Below are 23,124 nucleotides of genomic sequence, written 5' to 3' on the forward strand. Positions count from 1 at the left end.
GTACGATGAGAAAGGAAAAGGTCGTCTTGTATTAATATAGGTTCTAATTGCGATAAATTTCTGAACAATTGTTGTCAGATGCAAAAATGAAGGTTTCGGATTCGGAAGGCGAAATGCTCGAGGTACGGAACTGAGACGGGATGGGAGACAAACATGCACAATATGGGGGTTGTGGCCGGTAAACAAGACCCAATGCAACGGAAAATGAAAGGGAACGAGTATTCAAAAACTCAATGACAACGTCCCGACGGTGCAAACTGGCAGGCCAAGGACAAACGGCGACAACAGTTCTTGGACCAAGAAGTTGTATTATGGAAGAGCAAAAAGAGTGGAAAGGAAACAGAAAGGGAGTCTCTATGACGGCGATTTGAGGCACAGCTTGCACATTATTTTCCTCGTTTTCACATCCCGGACTACAGCCCAAGGATAGTCTGCCTCGACCACTCTATTTTTATTGAGTGGAGTGGCCTAGCACACCAAACGCCTAGCGTACTAGTACCTGTTCATCCGGGTGTGGATTCGCGGGCTGTTGTTAGTCACTGAGCGCCTGGTTGCCAGGCCTGCTTGAACCCTTGGTTGGAGCCACTTCTTTTTCTTTCGCGGACGGACTAGACCATGATGGGATGTCGCTGCAATGCGATGTTGCAGCATTCATGCCCGTAGCGGGCTGGGAGAAACAGTTCTGGAGGGCACGATAATGGCCACTGCTGCAGCTTGACAAGAGCTGGCGTGGCGGGTTGCTCAAATCCCATCGGCCAGTGAGACTTTGGCGGCGTCAAATTGTCGTGAATGGGGTGTTGTCCAGCCAGGACGGGGATTGTAGGCTGCAGGCTGCTTAGCGCACCACCATGTACAATTGTACACTACAGCCCGCCCGTCCAGGGGGAAGGTGCAATTGGAGTGACAATAGCATCGCTGTGGCGGCGGCACAAAACTGGGCCGCCGAGGGCAACTGCAACCCCCGTATTATGTTGGTACACAGTACGCAAAACCTTGACTTGCCAACCACTCATCCATAGAATAGAGTGCGCACCGCCGCTAGAGACATCATGCCATCTGAGGTCCACAGTACTTGGCGACTACCTAGTCGCGCTTACATCGCCAGAACACGATAACACCACCAGACAGCTTAATACGGCAGCTATCGTCGACGATTTAACGGTTGTCCAAGTCCCGTGAAGCTGAAGCTGTATCACTGGGGTGGGCAATCAAAGATCTACAAAAGTATAAACCCGCCGAGTCATGCGTTTTCCACTGTCAATATGAGCAATGCTTAACCTCGTCTTATGGGATAGAAAAAAAGAGGAGCTGGGCTTGAGGCAGTCCCGATTTTCTGATCGCCAACAGCAGCATGAACCTGGCAGCTTGCTTCCAGTAGTCAAACGACTCCAGCAGTGGCCAAGGACCACCCATTCGAGTATGCAGGGCCGAACTTGGGCGCCCCCCAACCATCGAATACTCGGAGCCGCTTTGGAGGACGCGTTGCCGTTGGTTGACGGCTATAGCAACTACTGCAAGATAATATCGACAAAACCTGTGTCATGTACAGCAGGTGAAGTCATCTCGTCTCTCGATACATACGTCTGTACATGGATCAGCTCCTTTTGAAGCGCTGGACCTTGTCGTGAGCAGGTAATGGTAACACAGAACGGACGGATAATACCGAGTATATTGCACATTGCACATTGCACCACCGAGCCTTCGTCACATTCGCATATCGTCCGGGAATTTTTTAAACCTTCGGACAATAACGCGGTGCTCGCTGTAAGGGTAACCTGACCACAAGTTCTTGAAGACCACTCTGCAGCAGATCAACACCGTCAAAGTCGGTCAAGGTCAGCACGAAATAACCAGGTCCCAAGTGGGTTGGCCGACTCACCAAGGAAGCACAACAGGTTGATGGTTACAGATTTGTGTGTCAGTCGTTCATGTCGGCAGCTATTTGCTTTGCTTAGATGCTGGGAGTTGCTTTTGTCGTGATCGAGGCTGCAACGGCTGCATTGCCTTCCGGGGTGGACGTCTGTTCCAATGAGGTTTCAATCCGGTCTGTTGGCAACGGCAAGCCCCGGGTTACACTACCTCGCCATAAAAAGTCTCAAAGTCGTCGAACATACTGCAAGTGCTTTCACAACTTTTCCACCGCTGTTTTACGATTACGCGAATAAGCTTTGTAACCATGGTGCGCACCTCGATGTACGTTGGAAAGTTTCCTGTTACCCTAGGTGTCAGAGAATCGAGATTTCTAGTCGTACTTGATTTGCCAGAGCCAACAGTAAACAACTGAGATCGACTGGTAAAGCCGCCATAAATCGGCATCCCAAGTTGCAAATCATGTCGGATCTATTAAGTCCAAACATCAATAACGTGATAAAAAAAGGGTCCCAAACGAACCTGAGTACCATTTCAAGTGATGGTCACACGTGCATCTCTTATCATTAGGGGGGCATGGATCCTCTAGAGTGGAGTGAGGCAGGTCAGCTCCCCTGTCGCGCGTCCATAATGGTGCTTTGCTGGAAACGTCATCTCGTATTTTGTTCAGGGCCGGCTCCAGTTGGAGCGTAGCCTACCTCAAATGTCAATTTTCATGCCAGATGCGCGATGATTTAATGCTCTGCTGTTATTACAAGACACTCGACACGTGCGTGAAGCATAAGATCGTCCCTACTCCATAAGCTATGCTGTGATGGTTGTGACGAAGCTCAACCCTTCCAAGCCATTGAGCACCAACGTCCACGACGGACGGAAACACGCAATGGAGGCTCCGGTCCGAACGAGAAGGTCGCCCAGGAATTCCACAATCGTCATTCCTGTTTAATTAACCGCTGAATCGCTTCACTCCTTTTGCTCCTTCTTTCAGGGGTAAAGGCCCTAAAAGGATACCATGCCGGGATATGCTTCCCGTGTAGTCAATAAATACAAGCATTGACGGTAGCCACCTCCAGCATTTCGAACCCCCATCAAGCCCATATCCGAGCGTCAGCCAAGCGGCTAGAGATCACATCTGACGCCCGACGCCTTGGCTATTATTCTCATTTGCGAACCGTAATTTATGATTGCAATTCAACTTTCCCAAATTTCTAGTTCATTCTGGGGTTTCCAGAGCAAAACGACAGCGCACGACTCCGTGTAGCCCGTGTCACCGTGCAGGGCTACATCGCGCAAGAACATTCGCGTCCCTTTTCCAGTTTTCCCAATCGCCCGAAATGATCGTTGCCGGCCGGCTTCCCCTCTTTTTGCGGACACGGGCAGAACGGGTCAACGGGGTGTTGGGAATATTATATGGCTGGTATATGACACAAAAACTTGGTCACGGAGCTATAGGCCCCATTATACCGTTAGATTTTGCAAATAACGGGCCCTTCAAGCGCTTCAAGCGTACGCAGCAGCGTTGCAGCCAAATGTGGGGTGGTATGGCCAGCAAGATGCTCGGGTTGTCTCTATTTCCTTGGCCTCGTGCCTCTGTTCATGATGCACGAATCCGCGTTGACAGTTTCCAGCTCCGGAAGTTACAGTTTGCAGACTGACAGTGGCTCGTGGCAGCTACCTACCTAAGTACCTAGTCACTCCAGAGGCACTTCTGTGTATCCTAAGCAGCCAGGTCTTCTGCTAACGGGTCAAAGGAAACCGTTTAGAAAATAAGGCCAATTTCATTTACGTCTTGGGAACATGCGTATCACTCAAGTGAGAGGGCATTTTGAGTTATCAAAGTTATCTGCAAAATGATCAATTGAGCTTTCCGCGATGGTACCCGTCCCTGGTCCCACTCAACTCGGAAAGTCGCCCCGATCAGGGAATTCCGCATGTCTCGAAAATTTTCCCATTCGGCAAGGCTGAATTACATAGTAGGGGCACAGCCTGCACCTGCCCACCATTATCCACGCCCTTGAATACTACCCCGCATCCGTGATAATTACACGACTTCTAGCGTGTGAGCTCCCGTTTACGACCGCGACTGCGAATGCGACATCGATACCATGGGCCAACCCACGAAGCCGAGAATTTCGGTGCTGTGCAGTGGCAGTGGCACCAACTTGCAGGCCTTGATAGATGCCTGTCAAGATGGACGCATTCCGGGCGAGATCGTCAAGGTCAGTGTTAATAAGGCTGGGGTCAAATCTCTGGAAAGGGCTGCAAAAGCCGGCATTCCCACCGATTACTTCAATATGATCAAGCATGGCTTTCGGGCCGCGGGCGAGAAAGACGAGCAGAAGAAGACCGAGGGGCGCCTGAAGTACGATGCGGCTCTCGCCCAGAGAATATTGGCGGATCGACCCGACCTGGTCGTGCTCGCAGGATTCATGCATATATTGTCGACAGCCTTCCTCGATCCGATGGAACAGGCAGGTGTACCCATCATCAATCTACACCCCGCTCTTCCAGGCAAGTATTTTGCCACCTATTATTCCTCGAGTGCATCTAATCATAGTTTTGATCAGGCAAGTACGACGGAGCTGGGGCGATTGAACGAGCGTACGCCGACTTCGAAGCAGGCAAGCTGGAAAACAACACGACTGGTTGCATGGTCCACTATGTCATTGCAGAGGTCGACAGAGGCGCGCCCATCGTGATACAAGAGATCGTTCTCCAAGAAAATGAACGTCTCGAATCGCTGATCGAACGAACGCACGATGCCGAGCATGGATTGATCGTGAAGGCAGCTGCGAAATTGTGCGCTGAAATCGCAGAGAAACGGGCAACGCATAAATAAGAGCATGGAACGAACGAAAAAGATGCCCCGAGTTCATTTGAGTTAGAGGGCTCTAGAGTTATGACTGACCCGCCTTGAATATCATGCGGTGGCTCGAATACCTGTTACGAGATCTAAAGCTTACAGCGTGGATTTCTGCTGGCATGATGCCTATATAATCCCCCTTCAGCGGCAGTCGAAGTCGGTGGATGCCAATGGGCTTGTGCAATACACATCAGACGAGCCTCTTCCGTAACAAGCTGTATAGCTTAGGCTCTTTGCAACAGGTATTAAGAAGATGGATACCTTGAAGAGTTACGCATGGTACAACCGGTGCTTGCATTTTGCTCCCAACCAAGCCAACTGACACAGCTACGAGTAATGACAACTCTAACCTGTGCCTTGACATATTGGCAACAGTTGATTAAGGCACAGCTTGGCTTTACAACTGCTTCCTACAACGGCGCGCTTCGACATTTTTCCAAGTCTTGGCATCATAACTCAAACCGAAATCCAGGATTTGACGCGCCACCCTCGCGTTTTCTCAGGGTTGTTCGTTCTCAAGTGACAACAATGCTACTGACGCTACTCTGCATTTACGATTTGTTTGACAAAATCACGAGTAAAATTTCCTCTTAGACCATAGACCGGCTACTCAAGACATGAACGACGTTGGGAACCCAACCTCTATTGCCCACTTCAGTGGACCAGGCGGACAAGCATGTGGGCTCGATCTACTAAAATAAGATGCGTCGCGTAGCGAAAGACAATCTGCGACTTGGAGCTTCCCTGGACCCTGACGCTAAGCTGCAGCTTGCTCAGATTTTAAGCTCAATGCCGTCGCATGGAGTTTTCCCCAAGCACCTGAGGTTGTTGGATGGGGACAATTCGACAGTCTGCAAGAGTGGTTTTTTCTTAACACGATCCAAGGCACAAAAAGACTCCAACGGTGTCGATGCGAGGCTTTAGAGTAAAGTTTGACCCCTCTCGCATTTCAAAAGAAGGATTTCCCGGGCGTTCCCAACGTGGCGCACAACCTAGTTGATACCTCAGTTATTTCTCCTTGATATCGCTATCCAAGCTCCAGCTAAGGACGTCATAACTTGATCGGGGATCCCCCCTTCCTCCCCGAATTCCTCCCCGAGGCATTGGCATACCTGGCGTGGTAGAACGGCCTCTAGGAGGCTCTCAACACTTGAGTCGGCTGCTTAATTCATCCACAGCTACCGCTGACGAGCTTCTGCGCCGTGGAGTAGTCACTGCGTCTCCACAAGCCATCATCCGCATCTGGGTATAAGTTGGAGACGGGACTGCATTACGCATTGAGGTGGGATAAACTGCGACGACAGCGATATCGTGTCGTGAGCCAGCGCCAGCGCCAGCTTGATTACCGTCAATTGCATCGAGTACCCACCCGTTCATCAGTATCTTCGAATTTACCGGTACAATGTCCTTCGACGAACGCTCCTCGTTGCTTTCTGGCTCTCCCCAATACCGCAAAAACTCATTCCTCCTTCTTGTCGACGACCCCCCACCACTCACTCCTCGCGGACAAGGAGCACTGGCAAATCTAATCCGTAACCGCTCCCATGGATCACTGCACCACTATGGTAGCACGTGGCGCACATCGAGCGCCTTCGACGCTGCGGATATCGAGGCTGGCTCTGTCATAGGGGCGCATCACCATCACCACGATGGCTCTGACAGCGAAGAGTCGCGACGCCATCATCTCGATGAACGACGTCTGTCTGCTATACTCATGGGACCGCATATGCGGTCGATGCGTCTGATTGGCAATTCAAACCCGAGGTACAAGTGGTCGCGATATTGGAAGACGGAAGAACAACTCTCAACGATGAGCAAGCCGCTGCGAAAATATTACGAGCGAACCAACTATCTCGTGCAACAGTATCTGTACATCGACCGCCTGCTGGACTCGAGCCTCCCACACGACCTTTTAAACGAGTACAACAACATGCCTGCGAGCAACTTTAGGGGCGTCGAGGTGCCAGACACCATCAGTGAGGAGCCGACGAGTTCGCTCAGTAGGAGTGCTAAGGGGAGCCTGACAGAGCTGAGCAGCAAGGGCCAGAGCCGGTCTAGCTCGCCACCGCAGACGCCCCATGAATCTAATGCAGGATCGGGACAGAGTGTCGAGAATGGAGATGCGGTCCGATCCGGCAGCGTTAGTAAAAAAGTAAAACGCACGCCCAAGGACATTTACCGGGCTTCGGAGACGACGCCGATTTTCTATAACGATGCCGAAGAGGAGGATGCCTGGGACGGCGAAGGGCCCAAACCTGAAATCCCGTGGCTAGAAGACGACGACGATCTGGACAGTGGTGACAGCATCGTCACGGTGGCCATATATATCAACTTCGCAGCCAACGCAATACTTCTAGCGGGGAAAATCGCCGTCATGGTATCCGTGTCGTCCATGTCGGTCTTGGCGAGTTTGGTGGACGCCATCTTGGACTTTCTGTCCACCGTGATCGTTTGGACGACGACGTGGCTCATCTCGAGGCAAGATCAGTACCAATACCCCGTCGGTCGGCGCCGATTGGAACCTCTCGGTGTTCTCGTTTTCTCGGTTATTATGATTACGTCCTTTGTACAAGTTGCTCTCGAGTCGACCCAGCGGCTCGGATCGCCTGATCACGAAATCATCGAATTAGGCCTACCCGCAATCGCTATTATGATCAGTACCATACTCATCAAAGGTCTCTGCTGGCTGTGGTGCCGGCTCGTCAAGAACTCAAGCGTCCAGGCGCTTGCCGACGACGCCATGACAGATGTGATTTTCAATACGGGATCCATTTTGTTCCCCATCGTCGGGCATTACGCCAATATCTGGTGGCTTGATGCCCTTGGCGGCTTGCTTCTCTCGTGCGTGGTTATCTTCAACTGGTCTCAGACTTCCCTGCAACATATCAAGAATTTGTCAGGTTTCTCCGCCACTGGTACGTCTTTCTTTCATCTCCTATCTTCTCTCTCTCCTGTCCGGCAAAATTGACTTACATCTCATAGCCGACCAGCGCAATATCCTACTGTACCTGACCATGCGATTTGCTAAAACCATCCGACAGATCCAGGGTTTGCAGGCCTACCACGCAGGCGATAAGCTGAACGTCGAGGTCGACATTGTGTTGGATGCTAGCACGACCCTGCGGGATAGTCACGATTTAAGCGAGAGCTTGGGCTACGTTTTGGAGAGTGTACCCATCGTTGATCGGGCGTTTGTGCATTGCGACTACGCGACTTACAATCTGCCGACGCATATGCAGCAGCAGAGCCGCTAGCTAGTGAGTGTTATCAGTTGCAAAAAAAAGTTCAAATGCATGTGTAGTGTGTAAGAGGTATAAAGGTGCCCATGGACTGGAGGAAGGGGGGAGGACTTGTGACAATTGCGATTATACCTGCAAGATTGCGATGTATTAATAATAAACAGCGATCGTGACAACCCCTTAATAGATCTGCTTCTACATTTAGACGTAGCATAAATAGTGTCATTGGTGACGAATTAAATATCTCACTTAATAGACATGTATCATGACCTTGAGTGATTGCGTAAAGGGTATGTGAGACGGTCGAGCGCCAACATTATATCTATAAACTCCACGAAGTATTGTATGTAAATATTGATCTTCTCATTTTCACTATCAGCCCCCCTTACACAAATCAATCTCCGAAACCTCCATCGACCCCCCTTCTCAGTAAGGGATGCCATTTGTCATCAACTGGAACTGATCATACACCCCGGTACTATAACTTCCCGCGCTCTTTTTCACTAAATGCCTCACAAACTCAGCAGCTTCCCTCTCATTCTTCTCGAGCACAAACCGTTCCTTGAAATGCTCGACACTCTGGGGCGTGAAGCACGGCAATCCGCTGTCCATCATCAACAACACGATCTGGCTCAGCTTCTCGGCGTACGGGCGGGCCGCTAGGAAGGCCTTGATACAGAGCTCCTCGAACCACCTAAAGGCCTGGTGATCGGTGCCGCCCATGACAGCCAGCATCTCCTGCGTCAGCTTGAAGGGGGCGCGCTCGAAGCGAATGCCGCCAGGGGCGATGTCGAAGCAGAAGCCAAAGTCGATATGTAGGATATGGCCGGCGTCGTCGACCATAATGTTTCCGTTGTGGCGATCCTTGAACTGCAGTAGGAACGAGATGATACTGTAGGCAGCCATGCTCTTGACGAAGTTGTTGCGCGCTGCCTGGAAGCGTAGACTGTCCTCGTTGCCATATTTGCTCACGAAGTAGTCGTAAAGTCCGTTGACGGCCTCGCGACCTAACATATCACGCGAAATGGAGTTAGGCAACACATCGATGACACCGCATCCTGGAGCGGTGGCAGTTACACGATAGGGGAAGACGAAGACATCAAGCCCCACGTTGTGGAAAATGCCGCGGAAAGCGGCAATCATCTGCAGGGCCAACACGTCTTGTCGACAGTCATCGCCCACTTTGAAGATGGCCGACTGCCATTTTTCGACGGTATTCTCCGCAGTAGGTATTCGATCAGTATTACTGGCTTCTTGAATGACATCCTCGGTCTCTTCGACAAAGCCAGTCTTGGGTTTCTTAATACGGAACGTAGCCATAAATGGGGCTTTGGCGTGCGATTGGAGCGGCTTTCCGGATTTGCGGTCAATACCAATCACCACCCCGTCGGGATTACTGGGCAGGTACACGCCAACTTCCACTTTGATCTTGCGCAGCTCTTCTTCGATCTTTTGTTTCTTCTCGGGCTTGGGCCGCCGGATGAGCGGTTTCAATTTCCCAGAGATGTCTGTGACCTCATCGAAGAAAGTGAATTCTTTCTCGTAGAAGGCCTTATCCTCGGGAGAGAAGCTGTCGATCATCTTGGCCATTACCTTATCTAGAGCAGGCTTGATCTCATCGGGCTACACATTGTCAGTGAAAATTCATAGGCCTATACGGGCATTACGCACTATCTGAGCATCATCATCCTTGTATGAATTGGCTTTCATGTTCCAAATGATCTGGTGAGCAAACAGCTGCGAAAATTGTGCAGTCTCAATAATGTAGCGCTCCACGTATCCGAGAGCATCATGTCGGAGAGCTTGCACAATTTGAGGAACATAGAAAAAAGTCACATCGACCGAGTGGCTCTCCAATGCCCTCATGGCATACTGAATCAAAAATGGATGGTTGCGGTATGCAGGCAAGAAAAAAGTGACGGCAGTGACAGGGTTGACTGGCTGCCAGTATAGGAGATACTGTACTAGTTAGCTGGCTGACACTCACAACCAAGGAGAACACGCACCTTAAGCTGGCCCCGAACGTCATTTGGCAAATCGCCTTCGAGCAAAATTGGAAGAGTATCTGGCTCATCAATCGCCTTGGCCGTGAAGTTCAACAACAGCCAGCGGACTTCACTGAACACGCTTTGGAAAGAAAATCTGCTGACCAATTCAATCGCAAGCGATGGGCTTTCGGCCCAAGCAGTCCGCACGAGGGGCTGAAGCTGAATCTGCCAAAAGTCAGGATTAAACCCCGTTCAAGAAGGTGCTTAGAGTTACATACCTCGAGAGCCTTCTGTCCCTGGTGCGTCATGATGTCTGCTCTTTGATACCCAGTCTCGCCCAAGGGGTGAACCCAAACTTGCAGCCTGGCTTGTTCACTCTCAAGCAATAAGAAGAGCAGTTGCTCCTTCTGTTGCAGGTTCTTGAGTGAGTCAGGAGCCCGTGCCGCGATTGAGCTAGCAGCCTTTAGAGATGTCATCACGTCTGAAAGCAGCCGCACTTCTGTTTTCAACTGGAGAATGTTACTCCCGAAGGACCACTTGGGTGAGAACTTGAACCAGCTCAATCCAGCGGATAGAATCTTGTCTTTCAGACGCCATTGGGCGAGCGCACTGATGCCTGTGCTTGCTCTGAGCACCTTGAAGCTGAACAGAATAACACGCAGACGAAGTTCTCTTGCGATGGGATGGGAGATCGATGCCTTCATTGCATCGAGGGTAAGATCCAACAAACGGAGGAATATCATCTGGGTATCAGGGCTGCCCAACCGGGTAGCGGTGAAGTGACTACTGAAGAACTGCATCAAACGAGTATGGGGGGCCAGAAGGTTATGTACAACCTGCCGACGTTTCGTCATGGCTTCGTTGTCACTGGGCGCAAATTCTTTCTTGAGATAGAAGGGGTCCGGATGCCTAGAAAAGTTAGTATTGCACATTGGTTGGGAATCTGGCTGACAAACATCAATAGAGGATTGAAGAGTCCAAGTCGCTTTTGTATCGTAAACTCCCATTGTTGAGCGATCTCGGTCAGGATTCGAGATTCCATTCTGGGATTCTCATTCATCACGCCCAACCAAAGCGACACTCCAAGCTTGATGGATTCCTTGGTGAACATAGTAAATGGGATGCTGACGAGGTAATGGGTGACGGCCGTTTCATCCTTCTGCGTACGGCACAGTAAGGCGGCGGCTCGTCGTAGAATCTCTCGAACGTCCTTTAGGGAGGTAGCCTTCTTCCCTGCAAGTCGCGTCTGAACATGCGCCAGAGCTGTCACCGCATTGGCGGTTTCGTTTACTGGCGTGGACTTGATGAAGGAGGCTCTTCTATTAAGTGGCAACACATTGATCAAGTCCATACCATTATCCGGTAAAGCCTCCCCATACCTGTACTCCTGACGAGTGGTATACTGAGCGATGAAGTCCGACGTCGTGTTGATTGTTGTTTCACCAACGGAATCAAGTGATGTCAGTCTTTGGTCTGTCGATGGAATAGATGACCCGACTTCCATCGCAAAGGATCGGCCGAGGGACATATGTCCGTAGGCACCTTCATCATCGAACTCGGATAGGTAAGTCTGCAAAAGACCCTTGACATCTGCTGGCGCAAGGTTGATGACCAACGGAACCCAGGACTTGGCCTTCTTGTATAGCTTGTTGAGGGTATACTTCCGAAAAGCGTAATCATCGGACAACTCCACAGTGACATTGCCTCGATTCGATGTGAAGGTGGATCGTGGATCATACAATTCAGTCTCAGCCTCTAAACAACTTGTCCACATGAGTGACAACAGTTCCAAAAGTGCGAAGAGCGATGATCGCTGGCACAAGGCAGACGGCACCTCCTGAATCATCCGGTCGGCACATTGGAATGCCGCTTGTTGTACTCGCTGGATACGATGACAGCAATTGCAGAAGAGGGTTGCAAGCTCGGAAGCAGCGTACTGCGCCGAGAAAGTGGGCAGCTTACCCCCCAGAGTCTTGGTGAGATACTGTTTCATCACTTGTTCCGTAATGCCCTCCATAACGCTGCTAACCTCGACGCGGTGCATACTAGGTTCCAGGAAGTAGGAGAGCGCCTTGGTGCAGTCTCCAGATTCGGCCCGCAGGATCTCCACGAGGTAAGCAGCCTGCAGGAAGATGACTTTTCTATAGCTCAAACCCCTGATTTCGGATGCTTTGGTCGGGATCCGCTCTGCCAGCTGTTTCTTCTGCCTGGCTTCCCTTTCAGACGTGTTGGCTCTTCGAAGAACGGTGTTCAATTCGATATCACTCTCATTCTGTTCACCTCTCTGCTCTGCCACCAAAGGAGGCGAGTGGATCGCCATGAGCCGTAGTTCGTTGATGTACTTCATCCCGCGGTCAGTTGATGGGTTGAACCCGTGAACAACTATGTTGAACCATGCATCTCGCACGAGAGAATGGCTATCATCGTCAGTTCGTGAGGTGGCAGCAAAATCGTGCGTAGACATCAGGACCGAAAGGGGCTGAAGAAGCTGCGCTATTTCGCGCGCGGCGAATTCGAAGTCAGTCTGCTTCGCGTGATTCGACTGATGGACATCCCCTTTGGAGACCGTCTCCTCGAGCATGTATTCCCAATAGATATCAAACAAAGGCGAGCCACGTTCGATGTTTGCCGATATGTAGTTACGGGCTTTCATAACCTGACTGGGGTAAGCAACTGCAAAAGCATGAGATAATCGGGCAACTTACTGCGAATAAGGCAGTGCTGTTGTCTTCGACCAAGGCCTGGTGACAAACTCGGGAATACAGTCGCAAAAGCGACCGGAATTCGAGTTGCCCACCACTCAACGACAAAACAGCGGCCCCTGTGATGATCTCTACATCAACGGCGGGGTTGACTTTGCTCAATTTCTGAAGTAGCATAGCTTGAGCGAGGGCTGTGATCTTCTCCTGTTGGCACACTTCTGCAATTCCGCAGATCGCTTGGACAACGTTAGAGTATATCAACGAAGTATCTTCGTCGCCGGCGAGCGCCAAGGAAATCGAACTGCCCGTCGACCGTCTCCCCTGATATATCGGGTTGGGGACTGCGCCATCGCCGCCGAAGTCGCTGTTGGATCCGTTCGTGAGACCTTGGTCTGTCCCAGGACTCAACACATTTCCCAGGGTGTAGAGAGTGGTTATGACAGCGTCATGCGATAGCATTTGCAGGACAAAGGCCAAGCACTTAGATGCGACGGCCACAGTTTCGCTCGGGGGAACTGTCTGCACAATGAAACGCGGGAGAAGTCGACTGACTTTGGGAGCGTAAGATGGCGAAACTCTGCAGATGATGGCCATTGATCGTAGCACAGTCGATGCCAATGTCTCGTCCAGCATCTGCTCTGGGTCGAATAGAGATTCCTCAAGCCATCCCAGAAGTATCTCCGGGTCGGCAGCATCTTCATTCAGCATGGTACAGTTCAGGAAGCTGGTCATTGTGGAGGCCTTGACAGCGAAGGCCAGGTTTCGTTGGGATGCGGAACCTATTTGGATGAAATCGGCGCCATCCTCCAACCTATCCATCTCATCGCGTGCAATACTTGCATAGGTCTCGATTGTTCGAAAATCAACATCTGGGCTGGATGAAGACCCGGGTCTAAGCATGCCATTCTTAGTCATGAGAAGATCAAGGATATGGCTTCCTCGGAGAGTTTTTGCGTCTGCAACGAGGAGAGAAGTGGCAGATACTAGAAGCCACAGAAAGCTGCGCTGAAGCAAATTGGCACTCAGGGGTCGCCCCTGGAGTGCGTAATGCTTCAGGTGCCTCTTCCATTCTTTAGCATGACGGTCAGAAGCGTCGGCATTCCGTATACTAGAAAAAGCGCCTTCTACTGCCGTCAAGAACTGATCTGATAATAGGTTGCCAACTCGTTGAATCAAAGCGAGCCTCCCACCCGTCCTCCAGAAGTCGGTCTGCGCTGCGGCGGCGTCCAAGAACCCGAGGAGGGCGACGGCAATTGTAGCTGTTCTGATGGCATCGTCCAGACTTTGGTCTCCAAGGTTATCTGCCTCTTGTGGAACAACACTCTGGATGGCTGTTTTCATCGAGGCAAGGAATGTCCATATGTTATCCGACACCTTCTCGTGTAATGTATCGTGTTCGTTTCCTAGTGATAACAACGCGGCGGTCAAGTTAAGCGTCAGGGCCTCGATCGGTGACGGCTCGACTTTGCGGAAGAAGGGCGATGGCACGAAAGTCTGCGCATGAGCTTCGAGTATGTATGGTATCAACTGGTGGGCAAGCTTCTGGGCGCTCTGACTGCTCTGCACCATGGGGGCGGCTTTGCATAGAGCCATAAGCACTTCGAATTCACGTATTGTCATTGGAACCCGAGCCAATGATTGGCCCCTCCCTGAGCCATTGGTGGTCTCCTTCCCCCGTCCATGTCCAGTCGCTCGACATAGGCGGTCGAGATCGGAGCGGTCGAACGAAGTGGCGGAGCTTGAAGCTGAGAGGGTTGCAATCTTCTGCAGTGCCTGTTGGCGAATGTTGCGCGCCATCTTGTGCAGAAGTACTTCTTAGAAAACGATGGATTTCGAAGGCGACTTGACCATAACGTCAGCCCAAGCACGTTGACCGTCAATGGAGATATCGTACTTAAGGAGTGAACTTTAGAATTGATTCAGTACGAACAAGCCATACTCCCCCTGCAGCTGCCAGGCCAATTGCCTTTAATACTACATTAGTTCGGCTGATCCCTGTCTTACCCGACGAAAACTGGTCAAAGCTCTTCATTACCCCAGCAGCTGCCCAGTCAGCTGTAACTGGCAGAGACAAGGCTGCAAGCTGGACGCGTGTGAGGTTGGCAAGCTTGACTTCAAGCCATCACAACTTCATCACCCAGCGATTCTCTCACCACAACGTCCACAATATCCGACTTGCACCCCATCGGAAACTCACCTCTCACACCTTCCGACATATCTTCATACCATTTAAAATGGCCATGTTCAGCCAAAATCCCGTCCTGAACGGGCCGAACTACTCGTTCGCAGAGGTGCCTCGAGACCGAGTCGATGGCCTGCGAGAACACCGCTTCAACCCGTACGCATCTCCCTTCTCCTTATCGTCATCTTCTGCAATCCCCATAAGCCTTCGCTAACGTATTCCATAGCTACACCGACAACGGTGGTTCGACCCTCGCCATTACCGGCGCCGACTTCGCCATTGTGGCTGGTGACACCCGTCTGACCTCCGGCTACAGCATCAACACTCGCTACGCACCCAAAGTTTTCAAGATCGGCGGCACCAACTCGAACCAATCCGATGCCACGCTTCTTCTTTCGGTGGTCGGCTACGCCGCCGATGGCGAGGCCCTGAAGGAGCGCCTCGACGCCGTCTGCAAGATGTACCGCTACCGTCACAACAAACCCATGTCGGTCAACGCATGCGCGAAGCGCCTTTCCACCATTCTTTATCAGAAGCGCTTCTTCCCCTACTACGTGCACGCCATCCTGGCGGGGCTGGATGAGGAGGGCAAGGGCGCCGTCTACAGTTACGATCCCGTGGGCAGCTACGAGCGCGAGCAGTGCAGGGCAGCCGGCGCGGCGGCCAGTCTGATCATGCCGTTTTTAGACAACCAAGTCAACTTCAAGAATCAGTACCAACCGGGAAGCGGAGAGGGTCATGCGCTGGCGGAGCGGGAGAAGGCACCGTTGCCGAGGGAGGAGGTCGAGATTCTGGTCAAAGATGCGTTTGACTCGGCGGTGGAGCGGCATATTGAGGTTGGTGATGGCTTGCAGATGATGATCATTACGTCATCCGGGATTGAGGAGAAGCTTCTACCACTGAAGAAAGATTAAAGTCGTTAGCGGTGAGGGAGGGGGGTGAGCTTGTATCTGTACAATACGATAGATGAGGTGTTGGGCCCGCTGGCTCTTCAGAATTCATTGCATTTGGGCAGATGAGACATGCTACACAGCACAAGGTGCATGGGTGGTTTTTGGGCTGACCTTGGAGAGATTGGCTCATACCCAGTACATGCCATGAGCACTTCTGTTGCTGATTGACCTAATTTGGGGCTAGATGGAGTAATCATAGTTCCTAATTGGGCTGATTCGCCCCATCAGATAGGGGGCCAAGTGGGTGCGCAGTCCTTGTCTGATGCTGTATCGCTTTCTGCGGTATGGGTCTCACGCTCGCGCTTGCTTATAGCAATTGTCTACTTACATCTCCCTGACTCCCTGCCTTTTCTCGGCTACTGGATCGGGTATCGAGTAGCGCCTTCAATATTACTCGCAAATGCTCACAATGAATACCTCGTTGCTCCCTCGAGTAGGAGGCCAAGAGCCCCGAGTATCCCGATATGAAGATTGCTTTCTCACTGGTACATACGGCTGTAAATTGGGCAAGTACGATGCTGAGAAACAGTCGAGGGAATTGAGACACCATAGCAAACTCTTCCGCATCTAGACCTTGTCTACTTTAAGTCGAACAAGGCTATGCGTGACATTTACTCTCCCCCAGTGGTCGATCGCTGATGGAAGCCTCGCTACAATGCTAGCTTGAGTTCCAATGGAAGAGAGAGATCATTACTGTTAGAAATACAACCCTGATACCAGTTCCGTTTGAGTGGCCAAAGTAGCGCTACCAAATATCCCCTTGAAGTAGTAATTCCTCCTATCAAATGATGTTGAAAGAATCTTGGTTATTTCCCTTCCTAGGTATGTTGGATTACAGGGCGTCCGACACTCAGCTTCCGGTCTGCCTGTAATAATTCCATACTCCGCCGATTTCAGCTTGTCGGAGACAAGAAAAAACTTATATAATATGTCATCAACGAACCTGGATCCGACACAAGATTCTCTGAAACAGAAACAGCGATGATCCACCTAATGTAGTATATCTTCCGTCTTCATGTATGTGCACCTAGGCAATCACCCCGTGCCAAAATACGTTGCCACTCTGACTTGGGTTGGCTGGCTGATCTGCTGTGCTGTCCACGAAGGACGTGTCAACACCTTATCGCCGCCACCTTGCCTCCTATGGCGCCCTTGAAGTTGATATGAACTGATACGTTCGATCTTGTACTGGATTGGTGTGGCCATGAATCTCCTCAGTCTTCTCTGATGAAACGTCATAATTGTTGTGGAATCACGGTGGACAGTTGTAACAAAACGGCGGCTCGTGTGCCTCGACTCCTGACCACTACGATCTAACTTGTTCTATCGAAGCTACCACTGGGAGTTCTGAAGCCAGAACTGCAAAATTTGAAAGTTTCGTCATATGTTGTCTCTTTTCCCTTATCGTCCGTTGGTCAAAATGGCTCGCCGCGCCTGAGGAACATGTTGGTGTAGCTCTCCCCGGCGTTTCTCTAGATACTCGTGCATCACTAAGCTAAAGATTCGAATCCCAAGGAGTGCAGGTACATGCGAGGATAACTCTCCTGGTCCATGCACTGAAGATGTAGACAATGCTACTCACCGCTGTTACCACCTGATCCACCCTACTGTTTGCCCTCCAACCTTGGTTATGTGGCGCCGCTTTATCCCATTTTGCATTAGTACGTGGTTGTAGTCATTGACATTAGAAATTCCTCGTCCCGTTTGTTCTAGAGCGTAAGCTACACGTGGTACTGCCGGAGCAAGCCATCCGGGCTCTTATCTTTCAATGTACTGCTTCTTGCCGGTGGGCTCCCGCATTCCGGTGGCGGTGGAGTGGCAAGAACTTGGTTGGAATTCACTGAAGATGAAAGGCGGTAATTCAAAGCATGTTATCAACTGGAAGAGATGACAAGCTTCTCTCTTGTGGTGAAGTGACATGATTCAACCCTGCTAATAGATATCGATTTATCGATCCACTAGGTCTGGAGAAGGACAGGACATGAAAATACCTTCCCCTGCACACAGGTCAAATTTTCTCCATTCCTGGAAAATTGTTCTATCCAGAGATGATTCTCGTTCGGTTTCGTTGTGCATAGGAGACGGTATGGCAATGTCATGTCCGACTAATAGGGCATCGATTCAGGGGCGATGCAGAAACCACGAAACTTGGAAAACCATGTGGCTTGGTAACATGAGAACACGACTGTTACCATTGGCTATAATTTAGCCACAGCACACAATTTTCCGATCTTAGAATCCGTACGATGTTGCGGGCCTGGCTTCTTGCATCCAGTTTCCGTTCCTGGTCATGCCAGGGAATTTGGGACGACGACGGCTCACGACCAAGAACGCAGTTGCTAGTTTGCCCATTAGGAAATATCTCATGAAATTGCATCGCAACGCGCCATTAGTATCATGGAACCTGCCTCACTGGTTTCTAATTTCCCCAAAAGAATTCGATACCACAACTGTTCATGTCGTAGCCGTGGAGGGACGCCGGTGTCCTACTTCAAAGTAGCACGCTGAGCTTCACATGGGGCCAGCTCAACTGTTAAAAGTTTTGTATTATATTTGATCCTATAGTATGTTCTTCCTCTTTTAACCAGATGATGCCGCAAATCAAGTCGTTTGTTGAGACATTCCATCAAAAGTAACGCCTTGAAGGTATAATATTGGGACATTTCCAGTTTCTCGACTCCAATAAAAATCATGGAGGCGTCCAGCCGGATATGTTTAACCCAAACAAGTTGAACTTACCTACGTACTTAAGATGGCTCATGTCTGGTTTTGGAGATAATATATGACACACAAGACACTGGTTAGGCTCAACGGTGGTTTCCAAATTCCTGATATAATGTCGACGGAAGCGTGGGCAGGATATATGTATATCTTTGTCAACTATGTATGAACGGTAGAATTCGAGGACGTAATGACTTTCCACTTAGGCTCAAGGTCTCGGTGTTGCTTCAAACTCGACGTTCATGAGATAGACCCCGTGAGCATCGCGTGTTTTGAGTTGCCAAAAAGAAGTACGCGAACATCGATATCCCCTGCGTTTGAAAAGGGGTCAGAGTTTGATTACTATGTAGTCAGCCAGTTCGGGTTCGCAGGGAGGACGTGCGGTGCAGCCTATAGAGTTTCATACAGCACCCGACGGCCATGACTTGGTAGCCCGCATCTATAATAGACTTGTGTCAGTTGAAGTTCAACCACCGCCAACTTGCTGAGAGACTAACGGGAGTAACCGAGAAGCCCAACTGCCTCAAGTTCCGTCAGTTGCGCATCGGATGCGATTAGCCATCATGGAAGTGCAGAGGCAGACTAGAGTGTGTTCGAGGCGCAGATCGTGTGCGCCTCCGCTTGAGGCTCCTTTTGGGGGAGAGTTTTTTTTTGGCGTGTCGAAGGTCATTGATTACTGATCTCAAAACGCGCTAGACCTTCAGGAGAATCGCGGCCGGAAACTTGAACGAGAAAGCATGTTGTTAGCGGGGCTTGATGACACGGACGACTCTTTCGAGGAGCGGCAAGTTACGCATACGGTGAGGAGAGTTGTAGACGCCTTGTGTCAGTCCTAAGGCTATGGCGGAAATGTCACCGGAAATCGGATAAAGCTACTTTAAGCACATCGTAAGTTGAGCTTCGAACAACAGCAGGACAGTTGAATTCGAGTCTGTGGGCCCCAACTGTTGGGACACATTGGTTTACGTATCGACACAGCGATCGAGGGTCCCTCGAGCGAAGACATCCGGAACCGAGGCTGCTCGTGTAGCTTGTCTTGGAAATCGAGTCTCTTCGTCTGGCGTTTTAGAGCATGGTGCAATGCGAGTAGGTGGAAATGAAATTGGCTTGGCCCATGATGGAGGATCCGACGATGTCGCTTACTCGTCCCATCATCTACTCGTTTCTTTTGCCCCCGGAGCGATGGGATTAGAGTTGACGGCGTCTGTAGCTACTACGATACGTTTTCGGTACCTCATCCCAACTCAAGGGGTGCGATGTCTGCTTGACAACGGGTTGGTGGGTATACATATGGAATGACAAGGTCCTTGCTGGCGGCCTACACGACGGCAGTCACTCTGACAAACCTATCATAATGACCGACGAGGACGCGAAGATGGCAGACGCAGTTGGCAAGTTTGGCAAGTGGGTGGCGGAAGGAGGGGTGGGGGACTACAGGACTAGCTCTACCTCCCGATATCTAATGATACGATAGAACGGAAACATTCGAGAACTCGAGCACTTGACGCGCCACTAGTTCTCGGAGACATGGTTAAAGTTATTAGTCGGTAGATCTTTGTTTAACCGAAGTTCTAGATTAGCGATATTCGATTCCTCAGCCACTCATGATGGTTGGTCGTGATTCGCCGACACCCCTGTGATAGCAGTATCACGAAATTGGGTGGTTTCGCTCGCGATGCTTCATGATGGGGGTTTCAGCCCATAAGTCATCTGCTGCAGCGAGCCACAATACTCCTGACTGCCTTGTAAGCTGTTATTGGTGATGTGTTGCACTGTTAGACAAAAGACTCTTTTCGGCTTGGTACAAGTACGCCCGCAGTGAATTCTGTGCTAGTTATGCATGGATACTATTAGCTGATAACTGCGCGATGCATGACCGTCCTGGACGTTGCTTGAGTGCCTTCTTTAGGACTCAGAAGACGGGAGGAAGGAAAGCGAAATCATGGTTCTATTAGTAAGAAATTTGTACCGAAAACCCAAGCTCTCGTGAATGCCGATGAGGAGATTGCCGCAAGTGGATCTGGAAACGTATGGATCTGTCGCCTGAAGATGGAACAGAGTGGCGAGATAGCTAATGACCGAGTGCCTGATTCCGCGGAGCAGGCTCCAAGCTAGGTACTAGCCCATCGACATGACTGCGCATGTTTGTTGATACCAAGTGGCATGGCGGAAGTGCGGTCCTAAATCACACCATGCCACACACGCCCAGGTACCCTTCGGACGGCCTCGGCAAGAGACGAAGGACCATCGCGGCGTCTAGCCGTTCACGTGAGAACAAGTCCCTATGCAGAGTGCGATCGCCTGCAGTCCTCGTATTCTGCTTTGCTTTCGGGGAGAGCGAGTGCCGTGGGTTTCCATAGACAACTCAAAACGTCAGATTCAGAGATCGACGCTGCAGGTAGCTGGTCGTTTCTCGACCAGAGATAATGGAGTGGCAAATGCAGCTTCAAGAAACATTGATACGTAAAGACGAAACTGAGGCTGAGTTGCTGGGGTCCTTTGGGGATCAGCATCCAGCGACAGAATGGGTGAAATCGATCCCGGCTGATGCACTTCGCATGAGATGAGGACTGCATACCCATTGGACAATTTGGGCGGAAGGTAGCCCTCCCTCAATTACCGGTCCACTTGCAGTGAAGGTCGTTTCCACTGTTTCGTATCTTCAGGTGGATGGGACTGTAGCCGAGGCACGTGTGCGGGAGCTAGTGTACTTCGTAGAGGCTTCGATGTTCAGCGAGGCTTTTCTTTTCTCTTGTCCTAGGCGACTTGTTGCCAATTGGTCAAACCTTGAATTGCCAACCGCATCGAGCAGCCCCGGATAGAACTCTCCGGTAAACTTCGGGGGCTAGTTAGACCCATTTTGTTTAGCATTCTTCTAAGAAGTTCGCCTGAAAACTGCTCGCATGAAGCCTAGTGCTACCGTGAGTAAATCAAGACCGAATTCCCTTGTAGGCGGGAGAGTCATTTGCGCCTAACTGTTACGATGTGTCTAAGGGGGTCGGGTCCAATACTAATTGTGCATGCAAGCAAAAACTCGGCAACAGAACTCGGCATAATTAAAGTGCAGATAGCCAAAAGTACCTAAGACGAAATGATGAAAGAGTACGTGATGGATACATGTAATGCAGCCCGGATGCCTGTCCAAACTGCAATGTGCATAGAGTGAAGCACAAGAAGTCGAGGTGGCAAATGGGATATCGCGACGTTGATTGGGGGTGATCTGCGGAACGAGTGGCTTGGATGGTAGACCCTTGCTTTTGAAACTGTGGCTGCTTTCCGTCTTTACTATGTAGCTACTATGTAGACTTTCGCGATTGTCTTGGTTGGATGCCGATTTCAAGACGAAGAAGAACCTTGCAACTGCATGGAACCGACTTTACGAAAGTACCGTCTCATGAATTTAGTGCTCCACGCCCAATAAGACACTCTCCCCAGCGTAATCCCAGCCCTATGAATCACGCTTTAAAGCGCCATACGAGTATGCCGTCACCCTTACGATGGTTTTTGCGCATATTGCGTACGGGATGGAGTTCGTGGAGCGCAAGAGTACCGTTATTGTGCTAGGAAGGATCCCAAAGGTCCTGGGGAACCGCACATTAATGCCTTGGATGGGGGGCCTGGCAACGTTGGGTTAAATCAGACATCCAGGATGATTGTTGATCTTGTCCAATGTGCGATGACTGTTCTTCGTTTCTCGAGTCAAAACACCGAGTTGCAAAGGCCCAATGATGACATTGTGGGACTTCGCGCCATCGCTTGTGTCTTGGCCCCTCTGTTAAACGCCGCCACCTAGAGGTTTTAGGGCCACGTCGAACCACCATCGACATCATCAACTGCCCGCCACAACAGCAGCGATCCACTGCAACTTCAGGGATCAGGCACCTTGTATCTCCTTTCGTGGAAATGGCAAAGAGCCATCTTTCCTATTCCAAAATCGCCGACAACATCAAAATGCCATTGCGGCTCTGTCCGACCATATTTCATCATCATCCATCATCGGCAACAACGGTCTCTATGTCGATCAGATTGACACATCACTGTTTACACGACGAAAAATATGTACGACCTGACGACTTGCAAGTTGCAAGGTCACGACTGTCCACTACGCCATTCTTTTTCTCGATTTTGCTTCTCTTAGTGACCCTGATATTAATGATAACACAACTTGGGTAACTTCCCGGGCGAGCGTGACCCCATCCAGGGTCCGTGGAGTGCGTGGACACGTATCCCGGTGTTACCACTCACTAGTTTACTGGACAGTGGACACATGGATGGAATGGCAGTAAAAAGAAGCCCGTACTGTCGCAACCCCATCACAACTTGTACGGCTGAGCTAGCTGCACAGCTGATTCAGAGCCGCAGAACGCTCTCGTGGAGCAGCGTCGATATCCGGCGGCGTCAGACCATAAATGCAGTCCCAAGCCGTGGCAGCTGTTTCGAGATCTTTAGTTACAGAGCCATCTAAGTATAATAGCCATGTGATAAAAAGTTGGGCCGCAGAGGCAAGCCAGGTTCAACGGCGCTTAGACTTGAATCTTGGTCGCGGTCTTCGCTGCACGGTTACTAGTGTACGCGGGCACAAATTCTGCGTCCCGAAGTCAGAGAGA

The 23,124-nt window shown here is 50.6% G+C and overlaps 4 protein-coding genes across 4 annotated transcripts; 3 read left to right on the top strand and 1 right to left on the bottom strand.

Moving 5' to 3' along the window:
- The first annotated feature begins 3,749 nt into the window (after positions 1-3,749).
- On the top strand, positions 3,750-4,858 carry BCR38DRAFT_171967 (phosphoribosylglycinamide formyltransferase). The gene is made up of 2 exons (XM_040853860.1): positions 3,750-4,380; positions 4,437-4,858. The coding sequence occupies exons 1-2, from the start codon at positions 3,975-3,977 to the stop codon at positions 4,706-4,708; spliced, it is 678 nt and encodes a 225-aa protein (XP_040716999.1). The 5' UTR covers positions 3,750-3,974; the 3' UTR covers positions 4,709-4,858.
- Positions 4,859-6,134: 1,276 nt separating this feature from the next.
- BCR38DRAFT_483696 (uncharacterized protein) lies at positions 6,135-7,986 on the top strand (the record flags this gene model as incomplete). Its single annotated transcript, XM_040863656.1, has 2 exons — positions 6,135-7,647; positions 7,715-7,986. 2 exons carry the CDS (start codon positions 6,135-6,137, stop codon positions 7,984-7,986), a joined length of 1,785 nt encoding a protein of 594 aa, XP_040717000.1.
- A 272-nt stretch (positions 7,987-8,258) lies between these two features.
- On the bottom strand, positions 8,259-14,584 carry BCR38DRAFT_366240 (uncharacterized protein). The gene is made up of 6 exons (XM_040857233.1): positions 12,665-14,584; positions 10,916-12,615; positions 10,238-10,868; positions 9,978-10,184; positions 9,643-9,930; positions 8,259-9,594 (listed from the first exon to the last, which is right to left on the bottom strand). The coding sequence occupies exons 1-6, from the start codon at positions 14,456-14,458 to the stop codon at positions 8,398-8,400; spliced, it is 5,817 nt and encodes a 1,938-aa protein (XP_040717001.1). The 5' UTR covers positions 14,459-14,584; the 3' UTR covers positions 8,259-8,397.
- Positions 14,585-14,895: 311 nt separating this feature from the next.
- On the top strand, positions 14,896-15,757 carry BCR38DRAFT_408016 (nucleophile aminohydrolase; the record flags this gene model as incomplete). Its single annotated transcript, XM_040858223.1, has 2 exons — positions 14,896-14,999; positions 15,070-15,757. The coding sequence occupies 2 exons, from the start codon at positions 14,896-14,898 to the stop codon at positions 15,755-15,757; spliced, it is 792 nt and encodes a 263-aa protein (XP_040717002.1).
- Between the last annotated feature and the right edge of the window lie 7,367 nt (positions 15,758-23,124).

The sequence above is a fragment of the Pseudomassariella vexata genome (assembly GCF_002105095.1).
Source record: "Pseudomassariella vexata strain CBS 129021 chromosome Unknown BCR38scaffold_5, whole genome shotgun sequence".
Lineage (NCBI taxonomy): Eukaryota > Fungi > Ascomycota > Sordariomycetes > Amphisphaeriales > Pseudomassariaceae > Pseudomassariella > Pseudomassariella vexata.

What these genes read in the sequence shown, in the direction of transcription:
- BCR38DRAFT_171967 (XM_040853860.1), top strand. Translation starts at nt 3,975, where the DNA reads ATGGGCCAACCCACGAAGCCGAGAATTTCGGTGCTGTGCAGTGGCAGT. An exon ending in TCTACACCCCGCTCTTCCAG is followed by an intron (nt 4,381 to 4,436) that starts GCAAGTATTTTG and finishes AGTTTTGATCAG; the next exon opens with GCAAGTACGACGGAGCTGGG.
- BCR38DRAFT_366240 (XM_040857233.1), bottom strand. Translation starts at nt 14,458, where the DNA reads ATGGCGCGCAACATTCGCCAACAGGCACTGCAGAAGATTGCAACCCTC. An exon ending in ACGTTCGGGGCCAGCTTAAG is followed by an intron (nt 9,931 to 9,977) that starts GTGCGTGTTCTC and finishes TAACTAGTACAG; the next exon opens with TATCTCCTATACTGGCAGCC. An exon ending in AGGATGATGATGCTCAGATA is followed by an intron (nt 9,595 to 9,642) that starts GTGCGTAATGCC and finishes GACAATGTGTAG; the next exon opens with CCCGATGAGATCAAGCCTGC.